Genomic DNA, 22,078 nt, shown 5'->3' with positions numbered 1-22,078 from the left:
GAAAAATATTACATAACAAAAGTTTCTTTAAAAATAATTTCCGATAAGTTTTATTCTATACAAAATTTTGACAGGACTAATATTTAATGAGATAAATGAGTTTTAAAATTACAATAACAACACCATCTAAGGCGCTGTACTGAAATAAAAACAAATGACTTCGTCTATAAGGGGCCTTGGACAACAACAATCGAAAGCTATTAAACATAGCGTAAGGGAATGTTTCTGTGTTTGTATGAAGTAATATCGGAAGCTAATTAATTGTTTAATTATTATTTCACCATTGAAAAGTGTAATTTCTCTAGATGGACATAATTCTACAATGTTATTACAGTAACTTCTGAAACATCAAGTAATATAAAGTATACACATTAAAACTAAATGATATGTCAGTCTTCATCAAACTATGGTTGCATGTACCAATACATGTTAAAGGAATTGTCATTGCACCAAATGATTGCTCTCTGGACCAAAATGACCGCATTTTAATTAGTTAAATACAATTTAAATTAAGTAACATATTAAACGATTTATCCTTCTATCAAACACAAATGTTCCCTGGATCAAACGTCCTATTTTAATTATGTAATTACCTTATATTTATTTCTAACAGGTGCAGCGGAGCGCACGGGTACGGCTAGTATCAAATAAACGACGACATTTCATTTGTTATAAATAATTTGTTTCGATTCATTCTCTTTTCAGATGACTCTAGCATTATTATAAAAAGCAAAATACTATTTTGAAACTACCGGGTGAATGAGACGAAATGCCACCGAAGCTACAAAAAACTAGTTGCCGGAGTGCCACTACCTGCTCTCGGGTTTATGGTCCTGTTATTCTCGGACTAGATCCAGCGCAAAGTACATATGAATTAGTTCGAAAGGTCTAATTGAATGATTAACAGAAATCTAGCAATAATTCATAATTTTTTTAACTGTTCTTGTGCGCAGTAATAATGAGTCCGCCAATTTACTCAGACATGTGTAACAATCGAGAGAATATTCTCGGACTACCAGATCTCACGCAACAAAATATTGCAGAAAGCAGTTTTCAGTTTCGTGCTTGAGTCCCAAGTGTGTAAGTTCCGTCGTCAATTTGCCAATTCCCCTGTGCCGGATAAAACAACAATATACCGACTAGTAAAGAAGTTCAAAGAGACAGGATCTGTACAAAATAAGAAGCCTCATGTGAATAAATGTGTATTAACAACAGAGGAGAAATTGGACGAAATAAGTTATAAAATTAGAGCAAAGCTCTTACAAATTTTTGCGCCATTAGCACAACATGTAGGGGGTGTCGAAAACATCTGTTCAACTCGCCACTAAACTATTGAAGTTAAAACCATGCAAAACCCGTATAGTGCACCAGATTTTGGCCCCCAAAACGCAGCTAGGATTCATTTTTGTAATTGGTACCTTCAATCAGTCCATGAATGAGGTAAGCTTTTATGTTTTATCGTACCAATTGTCCACCATCGCTTTGGCGGTAACTTTTTTTTTTTGTACCACATATTACTATTGTGCTTTGACGGTAGGAAGGCCACTCCTATAGCATGTGGAAGCCTCTAGACTTTCGGTTAAGCGGTGGCATTTCGTTTCGTAAATGCAGTATTAGGCTGTAGATGTTCCCAATCATTACAACACCAAAAAATTAACCAAATACACACATAATTGTAACACCCCGCCATCTTGGATAAAACTTCGAAATTTCATATGGAAAAGGAGTCATGTGATCACTCTAAATTGTGTAATATTTTATGTAACAAAACTAATGACAAAATCGAATTCAAGTTATCTCAATTCTTTTAGAAAACATCGCACATTTAAATGACAGGTTTTGTATTCAGTAGTGTTGTTCTTTGACATGCTATGTGCCTGAATTTATAGAATGTAATAAATAAATAAATAATCTAATCTAATTTAACCTAACCTAACCTAATCTAATCTAATAAATATATTGTAACATATCATGGTGAATTAGTATAAATTAATTTTATTTATGGTTAGCTTAGCTGGTAGAGCAACTGGCTATGGACTGCAAGATCCTGGGTTCAATCTCGAATGGCGATGGGATTTTTCTTGTTGCCAAAACTTCCAGAATGGCCCTGAGATTCACTCAGCTCCCTATCAAATTGAGTACTATGTCTTTCTTGGGAGCTAAAAGGAGGTCGGAGCATGGTGCTGCCCACACTTTCTAATGCCAAGATCAAGAAAGCCTGGCACTCTATCTGCAGACCCACCAGGTGCCTTCATAGGGGATAATACCTTTGCATTTTAATTTATTTATAATTGTATGTTATGTTAATACAGGGCTACTACAAAGGCTTTACCCAATTCCATAGCCTTGTATTATGAAAAGTATTAGGGTTACATTATTGAAACGTCTACCAAATAAAAGAAAAAGTTTCCAAGTTTCATTTAGAATTTCGCGGGAGTATCTCAGTACACCTGTTTGACCGCTAGGTGGCTAGTAAAAGAAATGGCGGAGACAGGAGAAGAGCGTGCGTATTGTGTACTTGAATTTCACACAACAAAGTCAGTGACCATAGTGCAAAGACATTTCCATACACGATATCATAAGGATCCACCAAATAAAAAGACAATACGCACTTGGTATACAAGATTTTCAACCACAGGAAGTCTCGCTCCAATAAAACCCACTGGACGCCCATCTATCTCCAACGAAAATGTTGAGCGCATAAGAGAAGCTTTTGTATGAAGTCCAAGGAAATCGACGGTGCAGGCAAGCACGGAGCTTGGTTTATCACAGCAAACAGTATGGAAAGTGCTGCGTAAACGTATCATTTACAACTGCATCAAGCCCTCTCAGAAGATGACAACAATCGTCGCCATGAGTTTTGTATTCAATTCCAACAATTGATAGAGGATGAAGACAGATGTAGTAAACTGATTTTCAGTGACGAGGCCACTTTTCATTTGAGTGGAAAAGTAAACAGACATAATGTTCGAGTGTGGGGGATGGAAAACCCTCGTGTGGTTTCACCCAAGGTCAATGTGTTTTGTGCGATGTCATGTGCTAAAGTGTATGGACCCTTCTTTTTTGCTGAAAACACGGTTACTGGTCGAATTTATCTGGACATGCTAACGCAGTGGTTGATGCCTCAGTTACATGAAGATAAACCAGGGTTTTTATTTCAACAAGATGGGGCTCCACCACATTTCCAATGAGCATCTACCACAACGTTGGTGTGGACGGGCTTCTAACAACGATCGGTGTGTTCTCCGTTGGCCTCCTCAGTCACCAGATCTGACCCCTGTGATTTTTTTTCTATGGGGGTTTGTCAAAGATCAAATGTATGTACCTCTTTTGCCAGTTAATGTTGAAGAACTTAAAAATCGGATCCGTGCAGCAGTGGCTAGAGTTGATCGTGATATGCTCCAGTGGGTGTGGCAGGAGTTAGACTACCGCGAGGAGGTCACATCGAGCACTTGTAGCAGTTGATGGACCAAAAACTTGATGAGTTTCTCTTTTTTATTGGTATAACTTTCAATAATGTATGTTTCATACTTTTCATAATACAAGGATATGGAATTGGGTAAAGCCTTTGTAGTAGCCCTGTATTATAAAAATTCTGTTAAATTTTTTACAGTTGCTACTACTATGGATATCTTTGAAGGTGTCAAGAGTACAAATACACAGCTGTTACCTGATATTGTTGGATGCACTGTCCACTTCATCTTCTGCTACTGCCAGTTCTCTCTTCAGCTCTTCAACCCTCCCTCTTAAACGTTTCACTTCTGCTTCATACTGTTCTGCCCTACGCACTGCGTGTGCCAATTCTGTGGACTTGTCCTGCAGCACCTTCTTCAGTTTTCCATGGGAATGCCTCAAATCTGACAATTCCTACAATCAAACATTACAAATAACATTGCTATTTCAATTAAGCAACTCGTTGCAAAGGAAATAATCGTAAGATATTTGATTGTAATTTAAAATCACAAATGAAAAGAATGCAGTAAATTATCTGTCAGTACGAATTTGATGAATTGCAGTAAACCAAGATTTTACTAAAGGTACGGTCACACGTTGCTACTTTTGCAGCGCTGCAGTATAAAAAACTGCGCAACTCTTGTACTGCGACGTGTGAACAACGGTGCAACCCGAAAAGTAGCGGCTGCCGAACCTGCTGCCCGCTACTTTTTCATGCTGCGCGCAGCTTAAAAGTAGTGACGTGTGAACAGGGTTCTCAGGGTTGCAGCCGCAGCATTTTTGATATCAGTTTTGTTGAAACTTTTGCTGCGACTGCAACTAGTGTTACCACCCAAATGTGCCAATGATACTTTTATTGTTTGGATATATTTTAATGTTAAATGTGATGAAAATAAATTATTTATAACAGTTATTAAATACACAACACAGTCTGAGCATAATTGCTGACGATATAATTTTTTTAATCTTCCGTAGCGTAGTTCCAAATAGGAGGGTTGCCAACATTGATTACGTGAATATACTGTTGGTTATCATTTAAGTATATAGGCGTTTTTAAAAGCTTTATAGTAAAAAATAATGCCAATTTCTGAATACTAGATACGACAGAAAAGCAAAAAATAGATAAGAAAGCTTTTGCATGAGTTTCTTAATAATGCGAACATAACCACAAAATGTATATTGAGAAGTCAACACGGAGATGGAAACCTGCAGCATGACTGCGGCTGCAAAAGTAGCGCCTTGTGTGTGAACAGACTCGCAACCTCCAGTTGCAACTTTTGCAGCACTCGGGTTGCGCAGCACGAAAAGTAGCGTGCAGCGCGCTACTTTTGGCTTACGTGTGAACACGACACGCAACTTTTACAGCTGCAGTACAAAAGTTGCGCTGCAAAAGTAGCGATGTGTGACTGTACCTTAAAATCTGCCAATCTGGGTAGTGCTGAATTCCCCCCCCCCCCAGGCAGTATCAGTGTGATCAAACGCAAATTTTTAACACTCCATGATAAACAACTGTGAAACAGACAATATATAGAGTATTTCAAAAGTCAGTTCAAAGATTAAATCGCTACAAATATTATGAAATAGAGAAAAAACAAAAACATCACAGTGTTGGGAAATAATGGGGTTTACAAAACATTGGGAAAATGTCCACCGTTCTCTTGTTCAACGTACAGCATTCTGTCTGCGACACCATGCACAGCATTTTGCAGATAATGTCTTGGAATATTGGCAATTTCTTGCGAGATGGCACACTAAATAACCTAAATAATCTAAGATGTTGATAAAGCGTCGTAAAATAACCTACTAAAAAAATTAATGGTGGAGTTAAGACGCGTAATTGAGGTTCTTTTCCGATCAAAGTCATCAGTAGGCACTTTTCAACAATGTGGCCTCCGCGATCTCCAGATTTTAATCCATCCAACTTTTGGTTGTGAGGTTACCTTAAAGAACGAGTTTTCCTGACACATCCAACAACCCTAAAGCAACTGAAAGATGGCATCTCGCAAGAAAGTGCCAATATTCCAAGACATTATCTGCAAAATGCTGTGCATGGTGTCGCAGACAGAATGCTGTACGTTGAACAAGAGAACGGCGGACATCTTTTCAATGTTTTGTAAACTCTGTTGTTTGCCCAACACTGTGATGCTTTTGTTTTTTTCCCTATCTCAAATATTTTAATATTTATAGCGGTTTAATGTTTGAACTGACTTTTGAAATACTCTATATATTAAATTGGCATGTGTTTGAAGATTAAGTCAAATTTTATTCGTTGAATTGTAACTTATACCCAAATTACACCAACCCACCTTACACAAGTAAAAACCTCATTCAATTCTGATTCACACTGATACAAAACACATACAAAGTACCTACAGTTTACGAACCTTATTTCTGTCCGCAAGATCTTGTTGTAGTTGCCTGACATCAGTGTCAGTTGTTGACAGGGGGCGGCCTTTCCTCTCCAGTCTTTCTTGCAAGTCACGGACTTCTGCCCGTAACTTCTTATTGTCTCGCTCAAGTCCCAACTTCTCTGTTTCTAATCTCTCCCGTTTACCCCATTCTGCAGCATTCTCTGCTTGTAAGCGCTCCAACTGCATTCACAAAATTCAAAATAATCATCAAACTGGTCTGTTGAAATATTTAAAATTGATATTTATTCTAATAACCCTTCATGCCATAATGATCTTAATGAAATAATTGCATTACCTTATGCACATCAGAATGACAATTATATCTGAAAGCTACTCACCACAACAATGGTCCAGTTTATTAATTTTCAATTACTAACAATCAATAGCCCAAAAAATGAAAAGACTAAAATACTGGGCGAATATGAAAAAGTACTACCATTTAACAGTGTCCTTTTTTTTTTTTTTTTTTGCAAAACTCCACTGTTGCCAGATATCATCCGACACAAAATTCATCATGAGCAGGAGATTCAATGAGTTCAAGGCACATTTAGTTATTTTTGTTTCTTCTTAAATTAAAAAATTATGTGAAGTTTTCTAAACAAAATTATGTATAATTATGTTTATTTATGAAAAGATATATACTAGGCTTTCATCTCAAAACTTTCCGTTCTAAATAAATTCAATTAAATGTAATTAAAAAAAACCAATCAACTTAGATATTGCGGAAGAAATTTAAAACCAGTCTTAATTTCATTTTAGGTTTCACCCCCTCTGAAATGTCGAATTATACTCCTATATTTTGATACTTAAATTTGAAAAGACTATTCAATTGTTTATACATCTCATTCATTTGTTTCACATATTTTGTTTTCTATCATAGCCTAGAAACATGGATTGTTGTTATTGTTGATTAAAGATGAAGAGAATAAAACTACAAAGACTATTGTCGATTACAGGTTATTTGAGGAATATTATGATTGTGTAAGAAATGAAACTGTGTTGGAAAGAGTGGGTGAAGAAAGAATGATCATGAAACTGATCAGGAAGAGAAAATGGAATTGGCCAGGTCACTGGTTGAGAAGAAACTGCCTACTGAAAGATGCACTGGAAGGAATGGTGAACGGGAGAAGAGTTCAGGGCAGAAGAAGATATCAGATGATAGACAACATTAAGATAAATTAAGTCCACGCCTGTGGAGTAACGGTTAGCACGTCTAGCCGCGAAACCAGGTGGCCTGGGTTCGATTCCCGGTCGGGACAAGTTGCATGGTTGAGGTTTTTTCTGGGGTTTTCCCTCAACCCAATATGAGCAAATGCTGGGTAACTTTCGGTGTTGGACCCCGGACTCATTTCACCGGCATTATCACCTTCATCTCATTCAGACGCTAAATAACCAGAGCTGTTGATAAAGCGTCGTAAAATAACCTACAAAAAAAAAAAAAAAAAAAAAAAGATAAATTAATCATATGCGGAGACTAAGAGGAAGGCAGAAAATAGGAAAGATTGGAGAATGCTGGGTTTGCAGTGAAAGACCTGTCCTTGGGCAGAACACTATGTATGAATGAATGAATGAATTGAATGAATATAATTGTGTATTACAAACCTTTTTTTTAATTTTAGATAGAATAGAGGATAATAAAAGCGGAAGTTTGGATTTACGTCATTTATATGGTTTTTGATATTGTAGCAGTGCTATGTAGAGGTGTTCCGAAATAGGCTGTATTACTGTCTAATCAACAATGAAGCACATTCTGAACATTTAATTTAGTAAATTTAATTAATCAATTTAGGAAATTACGCAAAATAAATTGTTTTTCATCCTACAATCAAATGACTATAATAACAATTCAGGTTGCCAGGAGAAAACAAAACATGTGAAACAAATGAATTGTATGTATAAACAATTTAACACTCTTTAAAATTTAAGTACTGTATCGAAAAATAGGGGTGCCATCTGAAATTTCAAAGTGAGAATAGGGGTGTGGGAAGGGATGAAACCTAAAATGCAATTAACATTGTTTTAAACTACCTCCTCAATATCTATATTAACGTATTTTTTGTTTAATTTAATTGAAATAAATAGTTATTTAGAATGAGAAGTTTTGAAATGAAAGCTGTATAAATTTAACATTTAATGCATTCTTGTTACATGGTTTTACTGGTACAAAAACCATAAATCGTTACTTTATCCAAAATATTTTTAAAACTATTTGACACAAAGGTCATTCCTCTGAGTCGAGGCTTACCCACATTTCATCTTCTTGTTCTGTAATTCGTACATAATTTTGCTATGCACACTTCAGGCATTCTGTTATTGCACTGTGTCTATTTTCCCCTACCACCATCTATTTTATTGATCACGTTGAAGATTCCTAGCTCATTTCTGATGTCTTCATTACGTTTTTAATCTTGCAGATCCATTCCAGCAATGGATTTCAGAAAATTCATGTCTACTGATTCAATTTTTTGTCTGTCTCATTTCGTCAGAATCTATTCCTCAGAGACATATTATGTCAGCACAGGGACTGCCAGTTTCAAACTCATATTTCTTAAATTTTATGGTAAATTGTTATTATTTGAAGGTATCAATACTACTTTTGTGCGAGATCGTGCGTATTTGCTTGGTTTCCGCACAAAACCAATCCGCGGAAAGTCTAAAATTTCACATTCAGTATTTTCAACCTAACACACATAACAATTTCCCTCGCCTTACAGCTTAAGTGACATATTGATTTTACTGCTTTAGGCTTTTAACATATTATTTTTAGAGACGTTCAATATAGTAATAATTATAAATTGGAAACTTACCACTGCAATTTCACCTAAATTGCACTCTTAATTATTGTTTTTAAATATTTGCAAAAATTAAGTAAACTCTACAACTCCACTAAAGTTACTGTATTCGTGATGCAAGTAACATTAAGGAAGCCATGAAAAAATCAACAAGATTCCAGACTCATCATGGCAGCTACTTTGAACGAAGGAGATGTGGATCTTGAAGTTGAAGAGGCTTGGGAACAAGGCTGTGCTTCTCTGGTTCCCGACAAATCCAGGGCAAGGTATGAAAGAGCCTATAATATATTCACAAATTGGTTGGAAGGGAAAAAAAGAGAAATTAATGAAAAAACAATGCGGTTTGTTTTAAGTTTGCATTTATAGACTGGGGGGAAAAAAAGACAGACGTATATCACGACCTGCTGGAGTATAGTAAACACAGAAAACATTTTATAGGAACAATGTTGAAGATAGATATTTTTGTTTTGCAAACTTGCCGTCATTGAACAGAAACCAAGATGGAGATTTCATTGCAACTAATTAGAAATTCCTCTTTCAGGTATGTAATAAACGATCTTCGCACAAAATAATGTACGATACACGAGCGGTATGTTTTCTTTTAATTCTCAACTACGTTTCGCTTTTTCAAACTTTTCCTTGAACATGAAAACTTCAACATACCGCTCTTGTAACGCATATTACTATTGGATGGCTTAATATTCTAAATGACTATAACATGATAGACTGACAGATAAAAAATTACAAGAGGAAATGTTGTTTTTTCTAATGGCAGACGTTTGACAATAAAGTCATTTGACCTCTTGCACTCCAATAGTTTTCAAAGATATTGTTATGGTCAGCCACTGAAGCACAGATTTTGAGAAAGAGGAAATGTAACAAATACACAAACAGAAATGGTTCTGAACAGAAGACTTTGTCTGCAAGAAGCATGAATCTTCCACGAAAACTACCAAGAGATATCAATCAGACTTTTCTTTACAGTAAGATTATATGGAAAAATCTCTTCTACATAGATAATAAAATCACAGACTAAATCTGTCAAATGACTAACAGTTCAGTTTCAAACTTAGAGAAAACTATGGCTGTACAATGAATATACAGAATTTTAAATACAAGTTAACAACAAACTATGTGCAGTCTAATATCTGTGTACAAACTGGGAACTACAAACTATTCATGCATAAAGAGAAATGGTGCTAAATAATGTGCTAAAGTTCACATAGTGCTGTGTATGTGGCATTCTACCATCACACTATACAAACAAGTAGAGTACATGACTCAAAAAAAAGGGAACTATGAATACTATTTTACTATTATAGAAATCGACTTATTGGAAAAATGGCTAACCATCCATGCTTTTAACCTGTATGTTCACAACCTTTTCTTTAAAACCTACAATTTGGTACAAGTTTTATTTAAAAAAAGACACTTCTCTAATTTACAACCCCTCCTCGTTAATTTATTTTTGCACAATCAAATTATAGCAACACAGCCTGTTCGCTTTACAATTTCGTATTTGTGGGAGAGAGTCACAGGCTGATCTAGAACATTCAAAAGCCAAACTGATTAACTCCACTAACAAGGAAACTGTTAATGAACTAATGTTGAAATCTCCCCTGAAACGCACTCATACTTATATCTCCACAACTGCTATAAAAAATATAAAAAAAAATAGCATTTGCACGTCATTCAGTGACACTTAGTTACTTGTGTAATGGCAACTGAAATCTGAATAATTTGCAAAGGTGGCAGTGGCAGGTGCTGAATGTTCTGTCACAACCTTCATGATTATTATTAATGTGCTAGCCAACAGCAGTCAGTCATAAAAGGTTAGTGCAATAATAATAATGATGTTAGTAATACTGATGATAATAATAATGATAAGATTAATAATGTTAATTGCGTGTCTCTGAGAGAACTGAGTGGACGATCGAGGAAGAGACGATAGATGGCAAATTACTTTTTTTTAGTTGGTTACTTAAGGACACTATATCAACTATTAAATTATTTAGAGTCCATAGAATTTATGATACATTGTATTTGGCGACATGAGGTCGAGGATTATCCCGAGTTCTAGTGAATTCGCGCATCTTAGATTATCTGTACTGCTTCGTACTCGACTTCAGTGCAAGAACAGTACAAGATGCCGAATGTTTAAAACATCACACTGACCAAACAACAAAAAAGCGAAAATAGTGACTATCACCACGTTAATCAGAGACTCATAATTACTCTTTTATATGATTTTTATCAAAAGCGAGCTCTTATGGTTTGTGCACTTCCCTTGTTAGTGCTGATTGTTTTGTGAGATGAGAACCTGAACATCCTGCCACCCTAAAGGTGCATCTACACAGTTGAACATTTCTTTCAACTTTACGCATACAAGCAATGCACGCAAGATTAATACATATATATATATATATATATATATATATATATATATATATATATATATATATATATATATATATATATATATGTTGTTTTCTAATGCCAGGTATTTGACAATAAAGTCATTTGACCTCTTGCACTCCAATATTTTTCAAAGATATTGTCATGGTTAGCCACTGATGCACTAATTTTGAGATGTTCTGAATCCATTTCTTGGTTTGAGTTGCACAATGGACAGTTAGGGGACTGATATATTCCAATTCTATGCAGATGCTTGGCTAAACAAAATGGCAAGTTGTAGCCGATTTAAGTGAACACCATATTTTAACGTTTTGGTGGCCACTTCATTCACACACAACCCCCAGAATGTCTGGAGGACCACACCTGCTGGTGGTCGACGGGTCCACTGGACCTAGTTGGGAGATCTTGTTGATAACCAGCTTTCCCTCCTTAAGCCACTGGAGGACGATTTTAGTGCCATAGCAGGTCAGCACTAGGAACAGAAAAGTAGGAAGGGTAGGAAGGAAGGTGAAATGAACCCCTAGGCCTCGAATGCTCTAATACTGTCGGGGTCGAAGAAAGTAAGAGTTCAGTCAGAGGACTGGATAGGAAAGGGTAAAGAGAGAATTAGGTATTGAATAGAGGAAAATTATACCAAATTCGGTCATTAACTCATCAAGCTGACCAGTGCTAATTGATGAGTAGCCCCTCCCTTTAGTTCAGCTTGTAAAATTATGCTTACTAACAGCTACACCACGGGAAGGTAGGGATGGGACATTAGGTATTTGTCCAGGTTGGTTCCTTAAAGCCTGCAATGGGAAGGATTAATGGCTCTCCCTCCTGTGTTCGACAAATACCGTTTTGCAACCAAACATATATATATATATATATATATATATATATAATCTGCTGTGGCCATGTTCAGACTGATTACTGGTCGTGACTGGCTTACAAAATATCTACATTGAATCGGCTTAGTGGACTCACCTACAGGTTTACTGTGCAATAAAGAAGATGCCATGGACATGGAACATCTAAAAATCTGTGCATTTCTGCAAAATTTTATGGACCTTACATCTAAATATTGGGAAGCAAGAAGGGGAAGGACTTCACTGTTAAAAAAAAAAAAAAAAAACACACGCACGCATGGAAACACACACACATATACACACGTAGTGAAGATCACGTTCAAAACGGAGCACCATATAGACACAAAATCTTCCAGCATCTTAATTGAATGCATGTTTTGAACTTGATTCTTTCAATATTCTTCCAGATTGCATACATACGCGCATGGAAAACTGAACCGTGTAGATGCAGCTTAAGGGTCTTTTATGGCCTGTAATAGGATAGCTTTGCTTTCATTAGTTACAAGAGTAATTAAAATTGTCACTAGATGGTCAGTAGTATCAATGACAAGAATAGTTGAGCATATGAAAACATCACAACACAAGAAAGTGAAAGATTGATCAGGCTGGGTATGTTCTAGTTGGCTGTGAACGTTGTTTACATTAATTTTTATTGAAAGGCTTAGAGCTGCATTTTCTATGAATTTTGAATTTATCAAAGTTTTATTCCAGTGAGAAGTGGTAACAACCTAACAATTAGAAGCAGTGAAGGATGCTGCTAGCCATCAGAGAAACAAGACGCACCCACTGCTGACCCAACGTGGTAGAGTTGCCCACCTCGGTGCGCAGGTCAGCAAGTCGTCGGTCCATTCCCTCACGAGACGTCGCCTCATCCTGCAGGTCCAGTTGTATGAGCCGTACTTGGTCTTGGTGCTGGTCTTGAAGTTGTAACAATTCACGGACAACCTCTTGTTTTGAAGCACGTAGATCTTCACACCGATCTTTCAATTCTTGAAGCTCCCCCTGCATCTTCTCCAAACTACGATGCAGCAAGATCTTTTCACTAGGAAGGACAAAAATAGATACTCAATTTGCAGTTCCAATGATTTGAATTTCATATGTCACAATTTTGCAAAATCTAGATGGCTATGTATTATATTTTACACTAAACTTATCTGAGCAAGTAGCAAGTTAAACTCTGGCATTCTATGACATAGCACATCCTTTCAGATATCTTGTAAAAAGTGCGCAGTGTTTCTATAAAAAAAATGAGGTAAAGTACATCTTTTTTTGTTTCTTTCTTTTTTTCTTCCTTCCCTACTATCTATATATATAATATGAACTGGTAATGGAAATTACGGGAAAATGGCTGAATGGATTTTAATAAATGACCCCTCATTTTGAAGCTTGGAACCCAAAGTTTTTTCAGAAAAATAGTAGTTTTCAGTGAAATGTCAATTTTTCTACATAATTTTCCTATTTTCCAAAATCCATCTGTCGTCAGTTTTGAGAAGTAATTGCATTTTAGCACATTTTAGAATAAAACAAAACACACACTACAATAAACAATAGGCTATTACACGAAGGCCATGACCTGCAGGATTGCTGACATATTTAGAGCTCAAATTCAATTGGTTATTAAATCTTCAAGACTTACTAAAATGATTTAGAGGTCTGATTCTGCGCTGTGTAATTTTCTGAGTATAGCTGTGTATTGGATATTAAAATCTACAAAACTTGAGGTGGTTTGATGACATTATTACCATCAGAAATAAAATATTAGTATAGTTAATCCCATGATGTGACTATTTTTCATTAATTATACATGTTATATTGATGATATGAAAGTGAAACGTTTTGGGGTTATATAAGTACATGTAGAGAATATAATAATATGTTAAAATAGATCTTCTTTTCTATAATTTACTGAGTAGCGGCTGTATATATATATATAATTGGAAAACTGATGGCAATATTGTTATTAAAAATCAAATATTTTTATAGTTATTAATCAAGTGGGGTTGGGTCTTTTTCATATACTTAATGGCAGTGTGGTGTAGATATTTATATGAGTTGGCCCTAGAGAGCGCAAAAATTACAGTTAATAAGGAAAGACCAAAAGGTATTACTGATAAAATAAGAAGCCTACAAAATTTTGTAGTCTCTCGATCATTTCAGCAAGATCTCTTAGCAGGATATATTTCAAGGTAGTTCACGAAACATGCATAGCAAACCTGATTTTTTTTTTAACTTTCACCTACAATCCACAATGACCTGAAACAACTATTGCTTTACTCCCACATGAAAAACCCATTGATCGTTCTGACATTGTTACTTGCATTTTCGCATCGAAACTCAAAAACTGAAAGTGGATAAGTTCAATAAAAAATATTAGGTATAAAAAAACCATTCAGAGGGAGTATGTTTCATTATTATGGAAGCAAATAACTTTCAAAATGTCTGGTATTCTTCATTGAAAATAAATCTGAAAAATTTTTATTTGAACGTCTAATGAACTTAGTTTGCAGCATTTGCTGCACAAGCCACTAGTAATATATATTTAGCCTCCATCTTTTCTACTGACTTCAAGGTAAAGTACATAAACACATAATTTTACGAGTTATAAAAGTGAAAACAGAAGCATGTAAGACTTTATAAAGGTATAAGTTTTGTCAAAAATGAAAAGTGAATTTAAGAAATGTAACAAAAACATTATTCATAGCTTGATATTAAGTAAAAATGCAACATAGGCTACTTGACAAGAAAATACGAGATTTTACATTCAACTGAAAAGACAAACATCAAACACATCAAAAGATTGCATTGCTATAAGATGATGACATAGCACAAAAATATTGAAATACAAGATGGCGAATGACTTTGTTACCAAGTGCCCAGCATTGGACCAACAACAACATTCAATGTGAGAAATTAAAATTAAATAATTTTTATAAACATTTTCATTTCACAAAAGTTTGTGTTCAATAATTTATAATGGATTTGTAGCTATAATCTACTACACAAATTATTTATCTCTTAACTGATTACATGAAGCATGAGCCAACTGATGAATTGTTACAAATGAAAATAAAAACTAAACAAACGTGGCAAAAATATTGTTTATAGTCCTGTTTTATGTACAATGTAACTTACTGAAATTTCATTTAATTATTAATAGTAACAGAACCAACTCGCCTGGACTGGCTCACCATTCAAGTATCCATGAGCCACTCCTGTAAAGGGGGTTCTACCTCCCAGCACAGAAGGCCTTTGCCCAACATTGGACATCATAGCTAGCCTATATCATTCATTCACTATTATGAAGTTGCTTATTTTGAATAGCTATATACTTAATTATACTAAACAGCATTTTTCTAATCTAGTACGCCTAGATATGAATTTTTCAAATACTGTTAGTGAAACTGCAATAATTTTGACACTGAAGTTCGGTCAAACTTGACATTATATTCCATTTTATCTACTGGTACGTATTTTTTATCAGCCTCTTGGGAAGAGAACACTGAGACGTCCAAGGAAACAATGATGTGAAAATTCCTCTATGACACTGTAACAGGCCATGTGGTCTAATACGTGTTCTGAAAGATTATTTATTATTATTATTATTATTATTATTATTATTATTATTATTATTATTTCGTATTTTCTAATATGTTCATTTTGACAGTTGCACTTCTATCAAAGATGCATTTAGTCCCAAGAAATGTTTTAGTATTACTAATCAATCACATTTGTCATAACTTTTGCTTTTACAAAAGATTCATGGCCTTATACAATTGGACAATCTGTACATGAACCAAAACACCATCTAGCTAACGGATCATCGATTATTTGTTAACTGTTCTTGATGAGATGCTAGAAAACTGACAGTTATTGAGATTCATCAAGCAAAATCTGACCAACATTGATGAAACTGGCCATTTTCCTTAAAAAAAAAAACTCTGACACAAATTTTAATATCAACTTAAAATGTATAAACGTGACTGACATGTGTGATAAATTTATAATCGATCTTCACTTTAACACTTCAAAAAGATTAATAAAAATTGGAAGTATACTTCTCCATCTTTTATGCATGAACTGAATTAAAACTTAATTTAGAGTTTCAAGTAACTTACTCTCTTTCTGCCTGAATAGTCTTGGAGGCTTCATCAAGTCGAAGCTGTAACATGGAGAGCTTCTGGAGAAGATGTTCCTTGTCAGGGGAGGGAAGATCGCTGTCCCCTTGCTGAGAAAATCGTCTAGCCACTGGCACTGCATCGTCACCCGCTTTGCATTGGAAATTTAGAGTCACTGCAGACTTGCTTACATTCTGTGTCTCTTCCAAACCAAGCTCGTCTCTACCTGCGTCAACATCTCTATCCACTGCATTTTCCTTTGTTGTAACATACATCTCTACAGCATGTCTTGGAACCGCACCTTGTAAAATATATTCTTCGATACACGAGTCCTTGTCTACCACTAACGAATCACCGTGTTCCCGCTCCGGTCTAGACTGCAAAGACTCGCCCAAGCCAAACAGATCGGTACTAACGGAATTAATAGCTAATTCATCCGCATTCTGGTGACTGGAAGATACAACGGCACTTCCAGCATCCACAGGTTTCGAGAGGACATCACGCTCTGGATCTTCACTTTCCAGAGCTTCCAATAGTTCGTGATCCCACTGCCCCGCATGCTTCAGCAGAAGTAAGTGAATTCTTTCCATTTCCTTTTTCAACTGATCATTCTGTGATTCTAACTCCAGTTTCTCACGCTTAACAGCATTTGTTTCTTTAAGGGCTGATTCCAGCTTTGTACGCAGCATTTTAGACTCTTCACGGGCCTTATTTCTTTCATTTCGTACCTGCAAATGATTTAAAATGTACATTAATATACAAGTTGCATTCATAATGTTAAAAACAAAAGCAAAACGAATATCAGGCTCTACAATAAAGCAAAATCGAACTTCAAATATCCGTCCCTCAAGAAGGATTAGAAGTACAACTCAGGCATTGTAGCATTAGATACATAAGATCAGCGCTTTTTTTCAGCCGGAATGGTCCGGAACGTGTTCCGGTAAACATTTTGCCATTACAAATTCCGAGATATATTTTATAAGCGGAATTGAAAATTAAAATTGCCGCCACTGCCGAGTCCAAGAGTTTACATTTTCTCATTATTATCGTTGGTGCAAAAGTAACCTATGCAATCTAGTGCTACCATCTTCCGTTATTGATCCTGAAACTATAGCTCGAAATCGCAAAATTTCTGTTATGCTTAAAATCGATGAGCTCAGTTTGGAACTTATTGTAATATAAGGTATGTAGGCCTAATATTTTTAAACCTATGTTTTTGTTGTATAATGTGATCGAGTGATAGAGTTCCGGTAAACTTTTTTCCAGAAAAAAAAAAAGCACTGCATAAGATTATGTAATTCTTCTTGTAGTTCACTTTATAACACTTGATAAAATATAAAAACTTCTTAAAATTGTGTATATTACACATACAAATTAAAGACATAGCATATGTAGACACACATACATTTTCCAGCATAAGACAGAAGTGTTTCACTTGTTGAAAAAGTAACCACAAAAATATGGTTCTGAATCTCGAAATAAATGTCTGTACAAACTGTGCAGTACAGTAACAAAATATGTTATTTAATATCTAAATAAATAAATAATGACATTAATCAGTATTATTCTCACATCAAATATTTGCAATTACGGTAAAATTAAACTTCAGTTCTGTGCTACTTCTAACAAACATAATTTACCTTGCTCCATTTTTCTCTCCAGTTAGCTGTGCAATCTGACCACCAACGCATAGTCTTTTCCATCTGCGTAGCACGTGCTCTGGCTTCCTCCAATTCCCTCTGCCGTAAAGCCTGCGAAGCAATTCATACGTAAAATTAACGAACAATATTTAGGAACATTTGTGTTAGGTTCAAAATTGTGATATTAGAAATATTCTCATGTGATTTTCATTACCTTTTGTAATCATCATCATCATCATCATCATCATCATTATCGTTATCATCATTATTACTACTATTATTATCATTGTTATTATCATTATTATTAGGCTATATTTATTATTATTATTATTATTATTATTATTATTATTATTATTATTATTATTATTATTACTGTATTTAAGAAATTCATAACAAGATCTGTATGTAGAACGGTTGGTTAAATAAGCGTTGAGTGACTTCTTTTCCTACTGCGGATATGCATCTTCAGCTGTCTTAGCCTACATGTCATACCAACATAACTTACGAGACATTACGAACGTTTCACGCTAGTTTGTAATGTTCCATCGGGATAGAAATTCGGCCATTTTCATACCTCAGGGAAGTGTATAGAGATAAGAAAATGGAGTGTTATAACAGGTTAGGTTAGTTTGGACTTTTATGTCTTACGTACTTATCTGTGATAGATTAGATTACGGTAGTTTAGGGTTTTGTTATGCCTTGTATAGGCAAATCTGTGACAGGTTAGGTTAGTTTAAGATTTTAGTGTTAGGTTAGGTTAGGTTAGGTTAGTTTAGGCTTTTATTATGCTTTGCATACACAAAATTGTGACAGGTTAGGTTAGGATAGTTTAGGCTTTTGTTATGCCTTATATAGGCAAATCTGTGACACGTTAGGTTAGTTTAGGATTTTAGTGGCAGGTTAGGTTGGGATAGTTTAGGCTTTTATTATCCTCGTCAAGATGAAGGTGAAAGCGATTGAGTGTGGCGCTCTTGAATAGGTAGTGATGTTTTATTTCCTATGTGGGCAGTTCAAGTGCATTGGTTTCTATTCCAAAATCGGCAGCAGTCACTCAACGCTCGTTTCTCCAAACGGTTTATTGTTCCGTATTATTAAATATAAACTATTAACGCACATATCTTGGGAATATAAGGTGGAGTTAAAAGAAAATACGATTTAATTTTCAATTATCTGTCACTAAAGTTTTGACAGTATTCAAATGTTGTGTGCCGGTCTCTGTTGATGTCCTTTTGGTGTGTAGTCGAGGTGGTGGTGAGGGAAAACAAGTGTGACAGGACAAGGGGGCAAAGCTTAAGGGGAGGTACTGTGAGGTTATGATGAAGATAAGGGAAGGCTGCTTTAAATAATATTTGTTTATTAACAACAAGAAAATGTCAGATATTTTACCCTGGTTCTACAAGTAGGGGAAACAGTGTTGTGATAGAAATTTGTAATTTATAAATTTGTCCTGAGGCTTCGATGTGGGGAGAGTTACGAAGGATGATAGTAAAGAAGAATTCGTGCGAAAGGGAAACAGGGGTAACGGGAGTGACACTGAAACCAGCTCACTTCTACTGCTATGTACATGACACATTGGTCATCTGGCCACATGGAGAAGCAAAACTTCAGGAATTCCAAGAACACCTGAACAGTATTCACCCCAACATCCAGTTCACGAAAGAAGTAGAAAAAGATGGTTGTCTCCCCTTCTTGGACATTCTCATCTCCAGGAAGTCGGATAGCACACTGAGTCACAGCATATACAGGAAAGTAACACATACCGACCTACACCTGAATGGACGCAGTCACCATCATCCAGCACAGAAACGAACACTTCTGTAGACTTTTCTGCACAGGGCGAGGGGGATTTCGGACCAAGAGAGTCTCTCTTCTGAGATTCATCACCTACGCCAGACATTACAACAGAACAACTTCGGTAACAGGGAAATCAGTTTGGCCCTCAGAAGAGCCTTCTCAGACAAACCACCTGCCGAGGAACAAGAGATGAATGGCATGGCATACAACCCATTCTATGGCCCCATGTCAGGCAAGATTAGCAGACTGCTAAGAAAACACGGGATTAAGACCATCCATAAGCCGCCTGCAATGATTCAGAACTTGCTGAGACCAGTTAAGGACGACCTTGGTCTTAGGACATCTGGTGTCTACAAAACCCCTTGTGAGTGTGGGAAATGCTACATTGGGCAGATGCGACGCATCATTATGGAATGTTGCCAGGAACATCAACGCAGCATAAGACTATATTACCCTGATAAGTCTGCAGTAGCGCAACACAGCCTGGAAACCGGCCACAAGATAGATTTCGGCACCACCACCATCTTGGACAAGACATCAGGTTATTGGGACCTGCTCATCAAGGAAACCATCGAAATCCAGCTAGATGGCAATAATTTCAACAGAGACAGGGGCTTACAGCTGAGTACAGCATGGAAACCTGCCATCAACACGCTTTGACCAACCAGAACGTGGAAGGCAGTCGGGACTAGGAACTAGCTCCTGATTGGCCCACAGCGGGAAGCCCTACTAACGTTTATATACCAGCTAGACATGGTCCCACGACACTTCATTCCCTGAAGAAGATGGCAGAAAGCTTGGTAACAACTATCCAAGTCACATGGCTGAGAACCCAAGAAGTGTTATAATAATAATAATAATAATAATAATAATAATAATAATAATAATCCGTGGCGCTACAGCCCATGAAGGGCCAAGACCGACCAGCCGGCTGCTGGCCTCACAGCCACATGCCGAAGCAGAGGTGGACGATCATCCAACCAGAATGGAGGTATCGTGTGGTTAGCATGATGAGCCCCCCAGCCGTTATAGCTGGTTTGCATAACTGGATTTCGCTACCTATCGTAGATCCCCAAGTGCATCATGATGCTGGGTGGGCACCGGTCCCATACACTGGCCGAAATTTCATGAGAAAATTTCTTCCCCCATGAGGACTCGAACCAGCGTGCATTCCGTAATGCTAGTCCTAGGCAGGCTGCCTTAGACCACGACGCAGGACCCAAGAAGAGTTATTCCACATCAAATGCCAGGAAAGCCTCAAATTTCCAGTTGTTCAAGTTCCAGGTCATACTATGATTCATAACTTTAATATATTTCATGAAATGGGAAGTGTTCAAGATAAAGAATGGAAAAAAAACGACGTAGGTCTGCAGTGCTCAAAGAAAAACTCTGGATGACATTGGATACCAGCTGGAAAATTCGCCTAAAAACCTCTTTGGCATCTTTCTCAGCAAACAGGAATTTCCTACACTTCTGCATGAACGGCTACGAACTTATGTACTCTAAAACTGTGTAAAATGACTGTAGTGCAAGAACTTGAACTGGTGATCTAGTACTTAAGAGTAGATTTTGTGAATGAATTGTTTTCAAACAAAGCTCTGTTCTGCTTATATGATTATGTTATTACACAAGAAATATGTGGAAAATCAAGGTTACACAGATTTTCGTAGCAATGACATACGTAGGTACATAACTTTTTAAAGCAAAAATAAGTAATTTATTTTGCTACAGTCACTCTAGTGCCGCGAGTTTGTTTTGCCTGCTGGGAGTAAATGCTTCATGGCACATGAAATTCATGCCACACTTTTGTTTCATAGAAAATCTGCTCACCCAATAGTAGTGGGCCTAACTACAGTGCGTCTGGACCATAAGTCCACAATGATGGACCGGCCGCATGCTCGGTGGGAGGCAGCGCTTCTGCCGCTAAGATGACATGTAGGCTATTCTGCTGGCGCAGCTAGTCAAGGCCTTCCCATTCATACTAACACTACGAAGTATATTAATAAAACAGTTTATCTACAACTTGGACTCTGGCAGCATTCGTTTAGCTGAGATGGAGAGCGGATCGTTTCGTCATGGTGAACAGGTATTCATTAGGGGAATATATTTACGTATACAACACGAACATAAAGAATAGAAAATCGTGTGTTTCAACGAGGCGAAAATTCAGATGTAAATTTCCTGACAGGCCAGTACCCTCTAAAAGAATATCATTAAGTTTATTGAATACCGTAGATTCAATGAAACAGGTTCTGTAAATTACAGAAAAGACGACAAAAGCGTTGTGTTCTTATAGAGGAAAAACTGGAAGAAATTGGTGCTGCATTAGTCTGTAGCCCATGCAAGTCTCTGAAATGACATTTAATGTGTATACAGTATTTGTAAGATAATATGACTCAAAATTACTTATCTTTAGTGTAAGGAAAAAAGCTGTGCACAAACGAAGTTGCTAGGTACTTAGAATGTGATTCGTATTTGTGAAGCTGACGATATGTTATCTAGAGACCTAACAAGATTTCGAAATGGATTTTAGCATAATGACTAAGCTTCACTATATACTATAAAGTAAATGGGAAATTATATAATTTTCAGTATTCTTACAGTGTGTTG

The 22,078-nt window shown here is 36.3% G+C and overlaps 1 protein-coding gene across 3 annotated transcripts in view; it reads right to left on the bottom strand.

Annotated features, from left to right (window-relative positions):
* LOC138697627 (coiled-coil domain-containing protein 102A) overlaps positions 1 to 22,078 on the bottom strand; it is a 32,511-nt gene that overhangs the window by 9,794 nt on the left and 639 nt on the right. For 2 of the 3 annotated variants that reach the window (XR_011331588.1, XM_069823032.1), the window contains exons 2-6: positions 17,675 to 17,785; positions 16,035 to 16,762; positions 12,703 to 12,961; positions 5,838 to 6,044; positions 3,671 to 3,867 (exon numbers count right to left, since the gene is read on the bottom strand). Coding sequence is in view for 2 of the 3 variants with exons in the window: in XM_069823032.1 (XP_069679133.1) it covers positions 3,671 to 3,867; positions 5,838 to 6,044; positions 12,703 to 12,961; positions 16,035 to 16,762; positions 17,675 to 17,785 (1,502 nt within the window). In the remaining variant the exon portion in view is untranslated. The remainder of the gene's footprint in view (positions 1 to 3,670; positions 3,868 to 5,837; positions 6,045 to 12,702; positions 12,962 to 16,034; positions 16,763 to 17,674; positions 17,786 to 22,078) is intronic. The other variant, XM_069823034.1, reaches the window with a different exon arrangement.

This window comes from Periplaneta americana, chromosome 4 (assembly GCF_040183065.1).
Source record: "Periplaneta americana isolate PAMFEO1 chromosome 4, P.americana_PAMFEO1_priV1, whole genome shotgun sequence".
In the NCBI taxonomy this organism is placed as follows: domain Eukaryota; kingdom Metazoa; phylum Arthropoda; class Insecta; order Blattodea; family Blattidae; genus Periplaneta; species Periplaneta americana.
This window is presented reverse-complemented; position numbering and strand designations above follow the sequence as displayed.